General features: G+C 41.0%; 1 protein-coding gene across 2 annotated transcripts in view; it reads left to right on the top strand.

Moving 5' to 3' along the window:
- Positions 1–18488, top strand: part of oxr1a (oxidation resistance 1a) — a 153870-nt gene that overhangs the window by 50572 nt on the left and 84810 nt on the right. For both annotated transcript variants that reach the window (XM_040117154.1, XM_040117153.1), the window contains exon 3: positions 16913–17109. In XM_040117154.1, the coding sequence (XP_039973088.1) occupies positions 16913–17109 (197 nt within the window). The remainder of the gene's footprint in view (positions 1–16912; positions 17110–18488) is intronic.

The raw sequence follows: 18488 nt of genomic DNA, 5'->3' as shown, positions 1-18488 counted from the left end.
GCCGTTTGGTTCCTCAGACCTTCATCAGGTAAAATTCACCTCATGCCCTGATTCAGGTTGTCCGCAAGTGATTAAGCATCGGGTTCTCAACAAACAGGTTGCTCGAGATAGGGGCGACCATCATCCGGCTGCACCCCAGCCCTGTCACAAACGGCTATACTCACCGACCAAAGCCGGTTATCTGGGACAACCCGAGGAGGCACGGCACTACAGCATCCAAAATCCAGTGTCAGTCAGGCTCGACTTTTAAGTCCAATTATACATTCTGAAATCAGGTTTATGATCTGGAGATAAATCAGCAACTGTAGAAGTTCCAGGACTGGACTGGTAATGTTACAGTTGCAGTTTTAAATCCAACTTTGTCTCATTATATCAGTAAATTTCTTCAGTTTCTTCTTCTTCTTCTTTTGTCTTTTTTAGTTTAGAGCAAGCAGGAATGTTGTGTATCTTTCTAAATTTGTACTCTGTTCTTTCATCGAATTTTTGTAGATTTTAAAAAAAAATTTTTTTTAGATATGCAAAGCAAACAGTGGAAGCTTTCCAAACTGTTATCTACTACTGTAAATTAACATAGTGTACAAGAGCATGAGATTTTGTTTACTCCATTCTTTTTGATGGGGTCGCAGGCGTTGGTGTTCACTTGCAGGGTTCCCGTATTTGCGTCACCGTGGAGTGAGTTAAACAAAACAGATGTGAAGCAAGGAGTGGATAAACTCATTAGCAACTCATCATTAAACAGACATATCTGTACTTCCATTTTTGGAGGGCGCTTAAGAGAGAGAACATGTACAGTATTTATGTCAGCAGCTCAGCTATCAGGTCAAACACAACGAGAGACTGTGTCTGTCCGTTTCCATCTGGATCATGGAGCAGTTATCGATAAAGCGTCGTTCAGTGTGTTAGACAGCAACTCACTGTGTGTGTTGCTGTCTGAGGAGGTCTATAGTTGGGTGTCCTCTGCGTGTGTGTTGCATAGCAGAAGTCAGTACACTTGTTTTTTGAGGAAGTTTGCAGGGTATTTTCCACTGATGAATTAGTGGTGGCAGAGCAGTGGTGCAGAAGACGCTCCTGGGGGGGAGACAGAGAGAGAGAGAGAGAGAGAGTGGGAAAGTGGGAGAGAATGGATAAAAGTTGTTGCTCCACTCCGCCATGCTCGACTCCCCGCATCTAAAAGCCCAGCTGGGGCAGACCGGCGCTCGCTCGGCGGTGGCGGCATGGAGTGGTGGGGTGGGGGGGCGACATGACAGGGACAAAGCAAAGACAGGCCACAGGCCTCCTGTGTACTGTTTTTTTTTTTTTTTTTTTTGTTAGGGGAAAAAAAAGAGGCCATGGTTTACTGTGGCTGCAGCCTTCCACATGAACACACTGCGGCTGCAACCGGCGGCCGTCAGTAGCGGCCATTGAAGGAGAAAGACTAGACTCACTGTTCAGTTCATGGGGACTCAAAGTCGTGCGTCACTATGCCTCTTTGCAGTGAAACAGGCTTTGGAACTATGGCTGAAAAGCCGGAGGGTCACTGTCCCACACACAAATACACACATGTATATATGTGTATAAATACACGCAGCTTAACGCTTGGATTCTAATGAGACCCTCCCACTGATGATTTAATCCATAACCTGTAGACATAACCCTAACCACTACATGCTTAGCCTTGAACGTCACCTTAAAATAGACCTAATCCTAACCCTAGTCCTGACCCCACATGCAAATCCTGCAGCGGGTGGACAAGATCACAGAACCACCTTTACAATAACTACTACTTTGAGAAACTTAGAATTGAAAATTTGTCTTGAGACTTTGTCATAGAGGCACTGATTCACTTCTCTGTGTGAGACTAGACTGTAGCTTGGGCTGATGGATTATTTTGTATTGTAAGACAGTTATTTTCTGCTATTTTGTGTAAGTTTGCCTTTAAAATTTTAGCATTTTAAAGGGTTCATGTTTCAGAAATATTTTCATAGTACCTCACGCAGTTACCAGCACTTCTGTAATGACAAAACTCGGGGTTCGTTTACTTGTTTGTTCTGAAGCTTTCGACCACATTACACAGGTCCTTACAGACAAAGTTTTGTTCAGGTTCAGGGTAGATGCTGTTTTTAAGGCCTAGAGTGAACTGCCAAGTTTAAAGCAAACCTTCAACATTTTGGGATACATTCTTACTTGCTTCCGGATTAAACAAAAGCGACACAACATCTTAATCAGTGAGCTTTATGGTGCGGTGGGTGTATTTTATCATCTTCCAACAAATCCAGGCTAGCTGTCTCACAAGGCTGGCGAAACAAAACCATATTTAGTCACGGTATACAAAAACCCGTCCATACTCCACAGCGGGCCTTTTATGCCAAAACAACTCTACAACATCTCTCTGTTTCAAAATGACACATTAAAGGCCAAAATTACGCTGCAGCTATATTTAGTTTTTTAATGGATGTTTAGTGAGGATAATATAGAGCAGATAACAACTGTTATCAGTCATGTTTAGAGTCTGTTCTATGGATATGCGGCACATACGCAAAATAAAGGCTTGTGTCAAAGTGTGTGTGCACACGTAGCATCAATAATCTGTCTAGCAGGTCACCCACATGGTTTCAGTGTTTACTGTTAAGCTAAAGCAGCTAAGCCTCTGTGTAAAGCCCAGCATGAATGGCCGTGTCCTGTAGCTAATGCACCTGGAGAGCAGAATTTTGTTGCCAGTCAGTAAGGTGTCATAAACACAATTTTTAGATGTGTTTACACATCTGAAGTTCTTGCTTTTCCTCTGAAGCTTGAACTTTTCTGAGCATTTTTCTCTTTTGAGTATTTCTGCATTCATCACTGCACCACTTCACTCTCCTGACAATGGTTGCATATTTGTAATAACTAATGTCGAGGATGTTTAGTTGCATTTTTGCTGAAATTGCTTAATTTTTGACTAGTCAATAAATATATACATACTGTATAGATAATGTAAAGGGAAATGTGTTTGAGACCTGAAAATGGTTCATTTTCAGCCTGGTCTGTGATTTGCGGTAAGAGATGTGGAAAGCAGTTACTGGGGAAAAAAGAGAGAGTCTGAGAGAGCAAGGCCGTTTTCTTTCTGCCATTTCCTCAAACACTGTCATTTTGAGCAATCACAGGTCTGTGAAAATAGCAGTTTGCATGTGAATGGTTTATCTTTTTACTCATGGACTGACAATTTGTTCTTTTGATGGACCGACATCTTCAGCGTGAGTTCATCGTTCAATTGAAAACCTTTTTATTGAGCTGCGCATCAGAAGTGAGAGGAGAAACAGCATGGCAACAGGCATCAGAGGAGCACTTTGAACCTTTCTCAGAAGCAGAGGAGTAGATTAGAGGTTGTTGAACTGGATAAACCTGTAAGGAACATCTACTCTAGACCTCCTGAAGCACCAGATGTACAGTCTGTTGCAGCCTTAGGGCAGCTGGAATCAGATTCAAAGAATCACTCCACATGGGTTGTTGGATCAATTTACAGCTCTGGCACGTTTTGTCCTCTAATATCTCAGTATCTGCATACAGTAACTCTGTTTTCCTGAACCAATATCTACTCAATTCACCTGCAGGTCTCTTTTTCACAGCATACTCAGCAGTTAAAGAGTGCACCAAAATATTATCCAAAACTGAATTCCACCAGTTTGTGTTGCTAATTAGTATTGAAGTGGCTGGGTGGTTCATCTATATTCCACTTATGATACCTTTATTGTGAGGGAGGTGGGTTTATGGAGGCTGAGCTGCAGGAAGCTAACAGATGTCCCATTTGAGCTGAGCTGTGCTGGGAATATCAAGTGTAGCTGCCGGCATGTTATTAGTTGGCTGCTGTAGCAGGAGAACAGGCTGTACACTAAGTGCTGCCCGATGGGACAGATCAGTCATCCCTCTCTCTCTGCTTACTCTGACACCTAACTGTAAGTCAAATGGTGACCTCCTGTCTGATTTCGTCGGATGTGACTGTGCAACTTCATTATGGCTCGCGGACGTCCTTCAGTCCATGCACCAAGGCTGTTATTTATTTTATTTAGTTTTTTAAATCAATTTAAAAAATGTAACAACTCACATGTAAATTCTTTAAAGGTATAGTTTGACATTCCTTAACCTTTATCCAGATTTCCTGGTGTTGAATCCAAAAGGCTTCTAGGCATTACTTCTTAGACGGTTTGGTGTCGTGATAATGTATTCATCATGGCTAGCTAGTTTACCCCATTTTATGTTAGCAAAGAGAAGCTAGCTGAATTTACTGAGAGCAACAAAGCAATAAATCCCAGTGATAGTACACTTTTTTTCAAACACTGGAGAACAACAAACAGCCTGTTGCACATGTAAAATGTGAGCTGTTGCCTCGAGGCAAAGGGTTCCGGGTTCGAACCTGCTGGCTGGCCGGGGGCCTCTCTGTGCAGACTTTGCATTTTCTCCCCGTCCCTGCGTGGGTTTCCCCTGAGTGCTCCAGCTTCCTCCCAGTCCAAAGACATGCAGGTTAGGTTAACTGGCGACTCGTAGGTGAAATTGCCAGTAGGTGAATGTGAGTGTGACTGGTTGTTTGACTCTCTACAACGCTTCAGAAAGTATTTAGACCCCTTCCTTTTTTGTACACTTTATTTTGTTGTAGATTTCATTTTAAAGGGATAGATTTCAGTTTTTGCCCGTCAGTGTACACTAACCCATAATGACAAATTGAAAACATTTTTTCATTATGGGATAGTGCACATTGACAGGCAAAAACTGGAATCATTTCATAAATATTCATAAACATTTGCAAATTTATTAAAATTTGCAAATGTTTGCAGTTTTAATTGCTGCCAATGGTTCTCCTGCAAAATACTGAAATAAAAGTCTGAATGTTTTTTTAAATGAAAGATATTGATTTTTCATAAATTTGCAAACATTTCTAAAAACATGTTTTCACTTTGTCATTATGGGTTATTAAGTCTAGATTGATGGACAAAATGGTAATTTTACTTATTTGCAATTAAATCTACAACACAAAGTGTACAAAAAGTGAAGGGGTCTGAATACTTCCTGAAGCATCTGTATGTCAGCCCTGTGACAGACTGGCTACATGTCCAGGGTGTACCCTGCCTCTCACCCAATGTCAGCTGGAATTGGCTCCATAACTATTTAAATAACTATTTCTTAAAGGCAATAGTTCAAAATACATGTAGATAGGCCTTTTTCAGTTTTATGTCTATCGTGTAACATTTACTATGGCTGTATCATCACGGTCATGCAAGAGAGAAACCTGATGTGGGTTCAGATGTGTGTGTATGTGTGTGTGCATGGGTGCATGTGACACATTGTAAATCCACTGTATAAATGTAGTCCATTTTCCATTTACATCTTTAGGCTTTAATGGAGTCATTAATGTTTTTTTCATTCACCCATGTTATGGCCAGTTAACTAATACATCCATGGTGAAGAGCTTGTTGTCGCGTAGATTAGAACAAGAGGACTTACAGGCGCACCATCCATCAAAGCGATCGTAAAATCTACCTTAAAGATACAGTATATTTATTGGCTTAGTTTTTCATTAATAACGTCCTATTTAATTTAACTAGAAATTCTCACGTGCAGTTTAATGCTGAGTCAGGGGATTGAGCTTCTGCTCTGTAATGATTCGGTTTGAGAGGCAGTTTGATGTGATTGACAGCTGCCCCGAGACCTCCTGGAGGCTCTGTCTCCATTTGCCATGTCCATCTGAACTGTCACTTTCCATTTAGGAGCTATTCTTTCTCTTACCAGTTCTTCTAACACCCTTGTCCTCTTCTTGTTCTGAGAGACGTAGATCTGGCTTCTGACACTCCTTATGTCCTGGACCTAGATGGTGCACGACATAGTTTTGCAGATTACCATGTTAGATTTATTAAACAGGACAACGAGACAGCTTGCATGTCCTCTGCATTTCAGCTTTTCCTGTACAACACTTTAATTGTGTCACAATAGAGTAAGCTAATGTGTGTGCTCATTGAATTTCAGTGCCAATGTTGCCTGCTGCAGAAGGGCATCAGGTTGAGCAGCTTGAGCCAACCACTCTGCCAACACAGTTTTTTTTTTTTTTTGGGGGGGGTGTATTTTTCTCCAGCTTTCACAGCTCTGTATAAAACAGGGCCTAGTGCCGCTGCAGCAGAGAAGCCTTAAACCAAGGAACATTAAAACTCATATCGTGAGTACACATCCTGATTTATAGCTGACCCAAAACAAATATGTCCCCTTTACAACTTCCAGGATTTGTCTGCCCAGATAAGCTGGTGCCAGTGACACCAGTGGCAACAGATGTTGGCGCTTGCAGCCAGGTGTTGCTTTGTACCCTGCAATGAACAGATGTGCAAGTGAGAGCACTGGCTGAAAAAATGGTGAATACAATCAGTGAATGAAGTTTAGGACTATGGAAAGTTCAGCACTCAGACAGAGATCATGAAATGTAAAAATTCTTGGGACCTGAAGGAGTATGATTTTTAAACAAAGCCCACATTCCTATACAGCCTGTACATTGGAACACAGGCCACATCAAGCCGAAATCTGATTGCAAGAACTTTAGTTCAGCTGCATACTCGATAAAAGTTCAAATCATTTTGAGCAGCACCAGAGAAGTGGGTGTCCTTGTGTTGTCCACAGGAAAACAAAGACTTAGCCAGACCAAGGCCATTTTGCCAGTGATGACATGTAGCACCCTTCATGCGTATAGCCAGAGTCTGTCCACATAGATACAGTGGGGCTGCTCTTTGTTGTTTCAAGGACATGGTGCAAATGAGATGGGTATGGTCTGGTACAGGGGCTTTCTGTGCTAAGTAGAGTGGGTAGCCAATCAAAGGTTTTTGCTTCAACAAATGAGCGTGCCTTTACCCGTCTCTGCTCTGGGTCAGATGGGAGGTTTGTATCACTGGCAGTCTTGTTTTTATCGGTCTTTCAGAGAAAAGGAAGGGGAGAATGTTTTTGTTAACTTTTTTATTGATTTTTCCAAAATGGAGCATCAGTCGCACATCGCCATGAATCAATGAACCTTCTGCCCACACTGGTCCCAAAGCTTCTCTATTCACAGGCAAATAGACCAATTAGTTAAACAACAAAAATAGAAGGAAAAACAGAACGAATTAACAAACAAAAAAAGTTCTTCTCTGAACAAGGAGCATACATGCAGCTACTTTCTTCTGTCCATGTGTTTGGTACAATTAAATGAAATATGATATAGTTTACCTTTTACTGAGCTTTTCACCCCTGAAAGAAATAGTTCATCATTTTGGGAAATATATGCTTCTTTGCTTTCTTTTTGAGAATGAGAACATGATTTATATCTGTCTTCTTAAGTCCTGGGCTAGAGTCGCGGTGTTTAAAGCCTGGCTCAGTTTGAAGATGGGAGGTAGGAGGAAATAGCAAGTAAGAAATAGCTCCAATAACTCCCCCTAAACTTGAGAATTGTCATTTTACATTCATTTTTATTTTTGGATTAAACAAATCAATCTGAATGGTGTAAATAACAACATTGCAGGTGTGGGCAGGTGTATTTTTCAACTCTGAATAGAGCAGGCTGGCTGCCTGCAGTCTTTATGCTAGCTTGACTAAATGCACCCTGACTCTAGCTTAGTACTTGGCGCACAGACGTGAGATTGTTATCAGTGTTTTGTAATGCCTCATTTCACAGGATAGTAAATTCCTAATCATTTGGCTCTGACCCTGGCGTTTTCTTCTAACCCTATCCATCTCACCACTCCTCATGCTTAAAAACCTAACCAACCAAGCCAATCAGAGGCAAGAAGGGTGGGTCTTCATCCACCTCAGGGGGAAAAAAATTGTGTGTGTGTGCATGCATGGGAGTGTTCCACTTGTGTGTGTTTGTGTGTCTCTCTCTATCCTTTTTCTTGTCTCTGTGCACATAAGAGGCCGACTCATAAAGTGCTGGGATGTGTGCTAAGTTTTTGCTCAGCTTGAATCAATTTCAGCTCTCGGTTTCGAGGCGAATTTGAATCTAATCGTGGCGTTCCACTGACTTTGTGTGCAATCACAGCACCTCTAAAATTCATTAGACTCAGCAAACTAAACAAATCGTATCAGACTTTGGTCACAGTTTTCCCTATAATAAATATCAAATTACATTCTTTCCAGGAAACTTTCTACAATTATTAAGAGATGGAATTAACAAACCCGTGAAATAAAGCGTTATCCAACCATCTTATCTGACTCTCAGAAAGACAGTAAATAGATGTATTTCCCAAAGTTTTGCACTATTTTTCAAAGCAAACATGGCCTCTGTCTGTCAGTCATCTGGAATGAGATGTGAGCACAGGATCTTTCAATACAGTTTGATAAGTTATCTCTTGAGTTAATTAATTGTTCATTGTTAGTAATTACATTAATAATTGCAGTTGGTGGTTGTGGGAAACTCTAAATGACATTTTCCGCAAATGCACGTGTTTCTCAGAGATATCGCTGCTCGTTATTCTTTCTAGCAAATTAGATACAATGTGGGAAGCTAATAGCTGATCATTGAAAGTCTCCTTTTAATCTCTGCTGTCTTGCCTGCCCCTCCTGCTCTGTAATGATCTAAAATGATACTCCACAGGCCGCGGAAAAAACTGCCAATACTCAGAAATCATCTGTGATTTCTGCACCACCACAAGCCACTGTGGCATGACGTTGCATCCACTACCTCTGCGTCTGACCAATCGAGGCGCTGATTTTCACCAGTGCTCGGCAAATGAGAGCACGGGAGCAGGACAGAGTCTAGCAACGAGGAGGAGCAGGAGGAGGAGGAGGGGTAGGAGGAGGAGGGCGGCAGTGGAAGACTGCAGTAACAGCAGTAACAGTCCCATGCCCCCTCACTGAATCAAACGCTGAAGGCTGTGTATGATTGAGCGGCTGAGTCTGATGGTGTGTGTTTGTGTTTGTTGCCAAGACGGGGACAAAGAGAGCAAGTGTTCATTCTTTTTTTTTTTCCTGTATGTGTCTGTATTTGCTGCTTGAGTGATACACAGAGAGCCAGAAATTGAGGGAGAAAAACATGCCCTGGAGCCAAAGCCAGACCCATAATGAAGCAGTTTTTTTTTCCCCTCCCTTCCTTCCCCGCCTTGTGTTGTGTCAGCTAAGATAATTCCTCTGTTAGTCAAGTGAAAGGCCATGGCTGAGGGGTGTTTCTGTATGATATTGATACATTTTAGAAAATAAATAGCAGCCTTTCCGCCAGCTATTTTTTTTTACTTATGAACCGAACTGCTGATTTATGGACCGGTTGTTGATCAAACTGGAGATGTTCAGCATTGTTGGCAGATGCTGCTAAGTGATGGAGAAATCATTAGATGCAGCTCCAGGGCTGGTTGGCTGGTGAGGCATTATGTGTCCCGGTGTCTTCGTCTGGAATTGTTTAAGTGTCTATGCTATGTCTGATTGGTTAAGAGTTGATTTAAATGTGCACTGTGGTGTCTGGGGGATTTTATTTAAACTCCCAGCCAGGCAACCCAAATATTAAACTGAAGCACAGGTTCTGGTACAGTTGTAGTATTGTGTGTCACTTCCGCAGTGGTGGAAGAGTGGAAAAGTACCAAATACTCCATTACAAGTAAAAGTCCTGATTTCAAAATCCCACTTGAATAAAAGTACGGAAGTATTAGCAGCCAAATGTTGCTAAAGTATCAGAAGTGAAAGTACTCGTTCTGTTGAGAAATGGCCACTGTGATAGATATGACATTTTTAGATTCTTAAAACTAATGCAGCAATGTGTAACTAGCATTTCATTGTTGCAGTTGGTTGGAGGTGGAGCTAGTTTTAAGAGGTATGTCAGTTGCCGAGACAACAGTACCTGAGAACACGGTAAGAAAGGACAGAATTGGGCAACCGTGTGCGCCTGTGTATTGCTATGTTTCTTGTCTTTCGCACAGGATCTGTATGGATGGCTGACAGCCTACCTCTCATGTCATCAGCTCAAGACCAAACATGGACGAGCTACCGCTAGCTAGACAGCAGGCTTGTCATATCAGATGTTAGGGTTAGGGTTAGGGATAGGTGGTTAGGTGGTTAGGGTTATGGTTGAAACCCAATGCTTGTTTCAGTTAAATCATTAGTATCAATTGTTTTCATAGCAGAATAAAGTGAAATTATCAAAATGTACAATATTTTATATGAGTATTCTTTTATATTACTATTTACATTAGAGTTAACATGTTCTCGCCCTGGAAAACAACCACAACCAGAGCTCAGTTTTAACTTTATATCCAGGAAGTGTATTTCAACACTGGCAACACTATGATCCATCTAAAAGTAATGATGTCTTAGAGTGATATGATTAATGGGTAGGAAAGCAGTCATTTTTTTCACTGAGGGCTCTTTTTTTTTCTTTCTTTTACTTCTTTTTTGTGAAATATCAGATAATTTCATTTTATTTTATATGAAACCATCTCAGAAGTTTAAAGGGGAAATTGTTGCAAAGTAAAAGACCTATATTTAAAATTTTACCGAAGTATAATGTCATATATATTACATATATTGATATATCGAAAGTAAAAAAACTCAGCCTTTTCAGTTGGGAAACAAAATCGATATATTAAAAAAAGCCAAAGGGATTGATGGGGGTCTCAAAGAATAGAAAAGAAAAGAACTGGGAAAAAACAAGCATTTGCTCAACAGTGATGTGTCAGGAATGAATAATCACATCAAATTTGATATTCAGCTGAGGGGGGAAATGCAAAACGGACACCCTGTCGGTGAGGAAGCAGTGCGTCTCACATCTATCACATCTGTTATCCCTCTAATATGTTTTATAACTAGTAAAAGAGATGGAAGGGGGTTTCATTTTTTGATTGCACTGTTCAACTTCGGCTCAGGATCTGGCACTTTATAGATGATTTCACATAGAGCATTCAAATTCCAAATGACAAATATTTGGTTATTTTCCCAGTAAAATGCACACAATCACACCGGAATCCAGGATACAGGAATTAATAATCCAGTGCGGGTTGTAACTTTTCAGTTTACCCGCACCACTTTGATGCAGAAGCAGCCCACGTTTAAAGCCTCATTGGTCCAAATTGCCACATAACCCTTTGACATAGAATTGCCGTCCTGGCATTTAGCAAGGGCGGATGAGCATAATCATTATGCGGAGGTGTCCGACAGCAGTGCAGAAAGCGGCGAGGCCCAGCCATATTTCATTAGGCTTCCGGATACAATGGAGGGCCTTATTTACATGCATGGCCACAGGTCGTTGTTACCCTATTCCTCTCTCTGCGTGTCAATATCTGGAGCACAGCTTCAGTCTGACAGTCTCAACGGCGACTGACTCATTCTTATGAGGCGTAAGCTAGTCCACAGTTGTCCAATTGTTATGTTATGATAGCCTACCTCAGAGGCCGCAGGAACTGAAATCGTTGCAATCCATTTCAAACAGTGGTTGATACGAGTTTGATGGAAGGTGCAAAAGAGGATGAGAGGATGTTTACAAGAGATGATTAGCAGATACTCCGGAGATTATTCCCTCAAGATCAGAAGACATTTCCTCATATTCTTGTACTAATCTGAGTTCTATAGGATGAGGATAACAAAATGCCTTATTAGTTTTTATAATTCCTAATTAATTAACCAAGGCTGTCAAACAAAATGGACAGCGGCTAGCGCTGGTTATCTTTAACTCTATTTTGGTGCATTAAAATTCCAAAACTGTCAATTATGGAATGCTTGCTCATATTTGTAACCTTCTTTACTTGTTCTTTGATCAGACAGTTTGGGATTTTGCCAACTTTAGTTGGTTTCTGCAGTTATGGAAGGCAGAAATGTTCATTTCTGACAGCAACTTCATCTGCCTACGCTGAAAACCCTGTAACAACAAAATAAGCACTCAAAAGTACCTTAAAGTACCTGCATTATTTATTGGGGCCATTTGGGGGTAACCGGGAAATCTGTAAAAACAACACTGATGTATCATCTTACTGTTTTTTAAGGCGAGTTTTTATAGCAGACTTGTTAGCAAACAGCTGTCTACTTACACATGCAACAGTTAGAGCATAGCATTAGTCCTGTAGTTCCTTTATTCACTCTCCTTTTAGCATTTTTCTGGTCTCCGGTAACTCCTGCGGGAAATATCTGGCAATTTAGCTGCTAAATGCTCCACCATGTTCAATCGCCGGTCGTTAACTTTGTGGGCAGAAAGTGTACAGTTGGAATATCTGAGATTTTTGCTGAATATAGCTGCCGCACCTGGAATGAGGTTGTTGAGAGCGATGAGACTGAACCAGACATTAAAGCTAAAAGTAAAAAGTAAAGTAAAGTAAAAACAAAACGATGATCTGAAAGATGCTAAAACAATCTGGTGAGCTGAGGGGAACTGCAGAGTTGGGTGATAATTATCTGTGTATGTCGCTACGATCGACACCTTTCACATTACACATACGCTCATATTTCACATTAACATACACACTCATTTTTCAAATAAAAATAGCGATTAATAAAACATTAAGATAGAAAAAATATCTGTTCCTACAGTTTTGGAAGAAGGATATGTACAATGTACATATGATCATTTGCCCACCTTGAACATTTCTCAATCTAAATAAAGACGTGCAGTCCTTGAACATTTCCTTTTCCTGAAGGGAACTTGAGCATCACTGTGGCACATTCTGTTACCCCTTGTGTTTCCATTAAATTGGGCTACTGTAGAATAAATAAATGTGATATGTTTCTTTCAAAGTTACATAAGCAGCATTCAGAGTATTGGGACTCTAAGGCGTCATTATTGTTAGACGGGTCATTGTGCTGCCAGCGCTGTAAGAGCGTATGACGTCAACGCAGCCTTCCCCTATGGGCTTTATATAGCACTGCACTGTATCTGCTGCTATATGTAAAAACCAATTCCCTGAAAAAATGTGTTACGTTGTCACTGCGAAGCAAGGAGCAGGAAAGCAAAGCAATGAGGAGAAATGGAAGGCAATGCACACACAGCCCCCTTTTTTCTGGGTCTAATCCCTCTTAGTAGGGGAGCGATAAGCTTGTTTTGACTTAGCTCCAAATTTCCTGTTGTTTATGCATCCTTTGCCAAACCACGTGAATCCCTGTAGAGTTGGATAATCTTAGTGATGCCAGTTTGGCAGGGCTACAAATATACTGCTGCCTCCTGGCCCAGGTCAGATCACAACAGCAGGGTAGAAAAGAAAATGCCTCTGCCTCTTTTTGCCTTCATTTTCCCCTCTCTATTCATCTCAGTGTAAGCGTTTGCCCATAGATAGGAATCTGTCAAAGCTGGCGGCTTTGTTGACGTGCGCCTCTCTTTCGTCTCTGATGCTCATGAGCTCTTTGCTTGCAGGGGAGATTGAGATTGGTGCAATCACAGCTCAGGACGAAGCCTATTTACCCAGAAAAAAAAATACCCCAACGTTAAACCAATGGCGTCGCGAGGGGCCAGTTCTCACTGGTGTGAGAGGAAAAGCCTCTTAATCTTGCTACAATTTCCCACCAAGGCCTTTTTCTGGTTTTGAGAAGGGTGTGTTTGAGGTGTTATCAGTTAGCTTATGAAACTCCCCTATGTAAAGTTGGCTATGTGGGTAAATGACAGCAGCTGCCCACTACATACAGTATACATTGCATCTGATGCTGTAAATTCCTAGTGTTGGTGTGTTTGAGTCATGCAAAGCAATCACAATCATAATTCAGATGGACTGCGCTACTCTGAGTAATTTGGCTTGCACAATCAGTAAACTGAGGTTTCCAATCACTCCAACAATGCTATATAATTCTAATTTTGCTGCTCTGTGCAATAGATTTGAATCATTTTGTGCAAAATGTGCTGCTTTTGGCTTGGTTATGATAACAATAGACTTAAGAAGTTAATGGAAATCTACTGTGAAAATCATTTTCTTAAGTTAGATAAGGAATAACACCCATTTGTTGCTCCATTACCAGAAGCGAGAAGTAGAAGCTGCTGAAGACTTTAGCTGAAGTAGGCACACGGCACTGCAGCTCTCAGGGTCACAATTCCCCGAGTCCTGATGCTGTAGTCCCAGGTACGCAGTTTTCACAGCTGTGATGTACATACGGGAGGACTATGCTGACTACAAGTCAATCATGAGCAGGGTCCTGATTGCCTAATGGGGTTTCACGGCAGAAATTCACTTCAAAGTGCACAAAAATGAAAGGACATTAACAGCATAGTGTACAGCATTTTGAAATCCACATCTGAAAGCAGCTCGGTGTTTTTACTCTACCCATTATACACTTTGGTCTTGACCAACTTCTTTGTTTGCTTGTTTGTTCTCCTGCTCTGGTACTATACTGGAGAGGCTACTCTGCTGACACTCTACTCTACATCTCTTTCCGTAGTAAGTCCTAGCCACGCAACAACCAATTATTTGCATTGTAGACATTGTGTACGTTTATCCCCAAATGTGAGGAAGATGCCACAATTTAAGTTTGCTTTTTACAGATGTGAATGAGAATGTGTTATTCTAGCATTGATCAACTTTTTTTCTGAGAGTTGTAATCCTATATTCAGAAACCTGTCATTTGAATAGTAGTAAGGCAGTATAACGGAGAATATTGAAGTGGTTTTGTCCTTCAGTCTCAATCTTGACTTGGTCTTGACTCAGTAAAATTGCTTTGACTTGGACCCGTCTCAAACTTGAGTTACTGTATAAAAGTCTTGACTAAAGCCCTGCATATGACTCCAGTTATACAGTTTGTAGATCAGGGTTCCCTGATAAAAACTGACGTGCCCTGCAGCAATTAAGTTAGTTACTTTAGTTAGTTTAGCCTTGTCACAAGCGAGTCTTGAGCCATTTAAGAGCTGATACTGAACTGCTGAGAGCTACATTGGTGTTGGTTAGAAATGACAGGTTATAAATGTGATCTACACGCACATGAGCATGGGTCTGCTGTTTACGCACACAATCACACACACTTTGTTGTTTTGTTTACCCGTTTCTGTTTCTATCTTTCTCTGTGAGACAAACGCATTGATTGTGTCCCTTCCTTCTCATTTGATCCCTGACACACACACACACACACACACACACATGCACACACACTCGTTCTGTTTTGATACCGTTTGGCCTTGCAGCTCAGTGAAACAGAGCTAGAAGAGGGGCTTCTGCTCTACTGATGAGACAGTAATTAGTACAAGCTCCTAAGGGAGTGGAGATAGACTTCACACAGCTTGACACACTCTTTCTCTGTCTCTATCTCTGTCTCTCTGTCCGTCTCTCTCTCCCCCTCCACAGCCCTTAACAGCAGTAGCTGGTCTCTACTTCTTACTTGTTCTCCAACCTCATTATGTGCCATCCAGCCAAACAGCTTCCTCGAAATAGTCATTAGCACAATCAGGTATATCCAGCTATCTTTGTCTGCCTTTGTTTGGCTTTGTGAGAACTTCCATAACTTTTAATTCTGTAAAGAAAAGATACAATATAAGGGAGAAAAAAACGATAAAAACGGAACGCAGTCCATTAGGGGCTTTTTTTGGTTTTAGTGGATGTATTTGTAGAAAATGGTTACTGAGTGTGTGTTTTTCTTTTAACTGAATAGACTTTAGGGAACACTTCTGTGAAGCAGAACATAAGTTCTCCTGGCTCGGCCTGCTCTGTTTGCGTCCTTCTCCACACCGTTTGGATGTTTTTGATTTTAGAAAGAACAAACGCACACGGTGATGGACAGCATTTCCATAGAGATTATGCATTTTCATTAGCCAGTTAGACACTATGTCATGTGTGCTGCTTTGGTCCATGAGGGGATGGGCACTTGGGTCAAACAGCCAGAAAGATTCTGATCACTTCAGCAGTTTTTGCTGGAATGATTGAAAGTGTGTGCGAGGGAGCCGAGTGCTGGGAATCTTGCATTGCTGTTTCAGGACTTTTCCAGACTATAGATTTTGTTTTTGTTTTTACTTTCTGTTATGATGTGTTTGTGTGTCAGTGTGTAAGTGTATCTGAGTGCATTCTATCTATATACATACATGTGAGCAAGCAGTACATGTAATGATGACATGATAGACCAACTGCTGAGTGTTTTGAGAGTACCTCTCCAGATTACTCCAGTAAACTCTTGTATAAATGTTCTTATCCTTTTAATAGGATCTGAGTTGTTGTTGTAGGCAGATTTGATTTGACCCAGCTCAGCCAGCCAGTACCTTTTGATACATTTTACATAAGCAGTCTACTTCTAAAGCCTTTTACTGCAAAAGAGAATGTGCAAGAATCTGTCTACTCTGTAGCTGACGTTTGTATTTAAGGATGCTGTTTTGTATCATTTGAATCCAGCATGGGAATGGCAGGCTCTGCCACTAACAATGAAACTTACTATGCAGAGAGTTAAGTACTGAATGTGTTCACGGAATGGCATCAAAAATAGGGTTTGATTTCATGAATATCTTTAGCATTATAACTTTAAGATTTTTAAAGTGATTCTGGACCAACAATCCAAAGATGTCTTGCTAAAACAGAGAAAAAGGAGTAATCTAGATGGGATGTAATAAAAACATTCCCACCACCACGGACTACTAATACATTTGCTCCAGTGTTTGTTCTTCAGGTTGTTACTCACTGAGATTTTTGTCTCCAGCGAGGTCTTACCTTAACTGGTCTTCTGCTGTCCTCCCCCTGTCAGCATCCCCCTGCTTTATCCGTTTTTTACTGTTGAGCTGCCTCTGCACTGGGTGGGCTGCTAATAAATTCACCCTTGACAAGGGTGTGATTAGCCTATTGATTCTTCCTCCCAACCTCCTTGCCGCTGCAAAAATTGTCTTGCATGATTACATTTCTGTGACACAGCAAATTGCCACCAACAACCTCGGATGCAAATATGCTTGGATTCGCTGGCCCTTGAACAGTGGAGGTCACGCACCATTTCCCATTCCAGTGTGTATTCAGAATGCCATTGACACATACAACAGGTTTCGATCTTATAAACATAACAATAATGTGTTCTGCTTCTGTGGTTTGTTCCCCTGCAGACTGAAGAAGAAGTCTCAGTCGGTGGATATTGCCACTCAAGGTTTCCCCCCGACTCTGGTGCCAGCCTCGCCCCTCAACAAGGCTGCACCACCTGTTGCCAAGACAACCACTGTCCTCGCGGTGCAGGAAAACAACACCACCAACTCCCAGCGCCGCAGCCCCCGGTGTGGCGAGCTGAAGAGAGGCTACACCATAGGTAAATGACACTGGGGCGGGGTTATGGACCGTCTGTTTGTGTAACAAATGCTGATATAAAATCTGCCAGATCATATAATCATTTTGATAATTAATTTATGTATACTTTTTTATCCCCACCATCATTTTCCCAGGGATCCAAACCAACAGTCATCTATCATAATACCATTTGTCTAAACTCTAGGCAAATCATCAATGCAGAGAAGTGCCAAAGAAACACAGAAATATCCACAGACTGACATAATAATACATTACTGCATTAATTGCACCCATGTTTCATCATAATATCAGCCTTTATTACATTTTCATTGTTGACTGGAACATTTAATTCGATTTCGATGTACAGTTTTTAGATTATCCAGCAGTTATTACATTATCAATTGCTAGCAGGTTTCTGGGGAATTACTTCTTCTGTGTGTTTAGGCGGAAGTGTGGATATCTGAAGTTTACACACTCTCTGATCTTCTGACATGAACTTCTTATTTAGGAAAACAACCCCGTGTCAAATCCACGACTGGCTCTCCCATCTTTTAATTCATTTCCTGCCCACAAATTATAATTATGTGCCTCTGATGAGATTTATTCCTGTGATGAATTCTACTGTCTGCTGCGGGTCTATTTCTGTGTCGGAGGGTAGGTTGCTACTGTGAGAGTAAGTACAATTTAGGGAGCTGACTTCCCACAGATGATGAAATTAGTTTGAGCTAAGCTAATTCCAAACTCATAAATGCAATGCATCTCTGTTCACCTCATTAATGTGATTCAGTTAGCAAGCTGCTCGGGTCGTGGTTAGAAAGAGGGAGTGTGTAGGAAAAAGTATGCAAACGGGACTTTTAAATGCTGCTGAAAGGTAATTAGCAAAATCTTTATATTTGACTGATATCTTTTGTATTTGTAGAGACATCTTTGTTGCTTTTTACTGTACTCTGACTTCTTATTTTGTTTATACTTGGTTCTAACTTGGTTATTTTATACAGATATTTGATATATTTTATTGGCATGCATACATTACCCATGTCATATTTATTCCAAATATAATGCTGTTGCAGGTTCTGGGTTTTATTTTCTATGTAGGACCTCAAATACAAATGTTTTATGAACTTTTATAAGAGAAATCAGCGTTGTGTCATTCATTATTACCCTGCAGAAAAAGTGACATTAATTGAGATTTCCAAAGAAACCACATATGTCAGGCTGACTCTCAGGGCAAAATAGCCACAAAACAGTTAGGGTTTTGTATATAATGTACTGGTGCAGATAGCTTGGGTATGAAAAGTTCAGTACAAGAATGATTTCCTTCCAGTGATTTGTTGATTGATAGAGCATATACAGTACATGTGATGTATATCATTTAGTGTGGAAAAGGCAAAGTTGGGATTA

The sequence above is a fragment of the Xiphias gladius genome, chromosome 22 (assembly GCF_016859285.1).
Source record: "Xiphias gladius isolate SHS-SW01 ecotype Sanya breed wild chromosome 22, ASM1685928v1, whole genome shotgun sequence".
NCBI classification, from domain to species: Eukaryota; Metazoa; Chordata; class Actinopteri; order Istiophoriformes; family Xiphiidae; genus Xiphias; species Xiphias gladius.
Note: the sequence above shows the minus strand (reverse complement) of the source record. Positions and strands in the feature narration are given on the sequence as shown.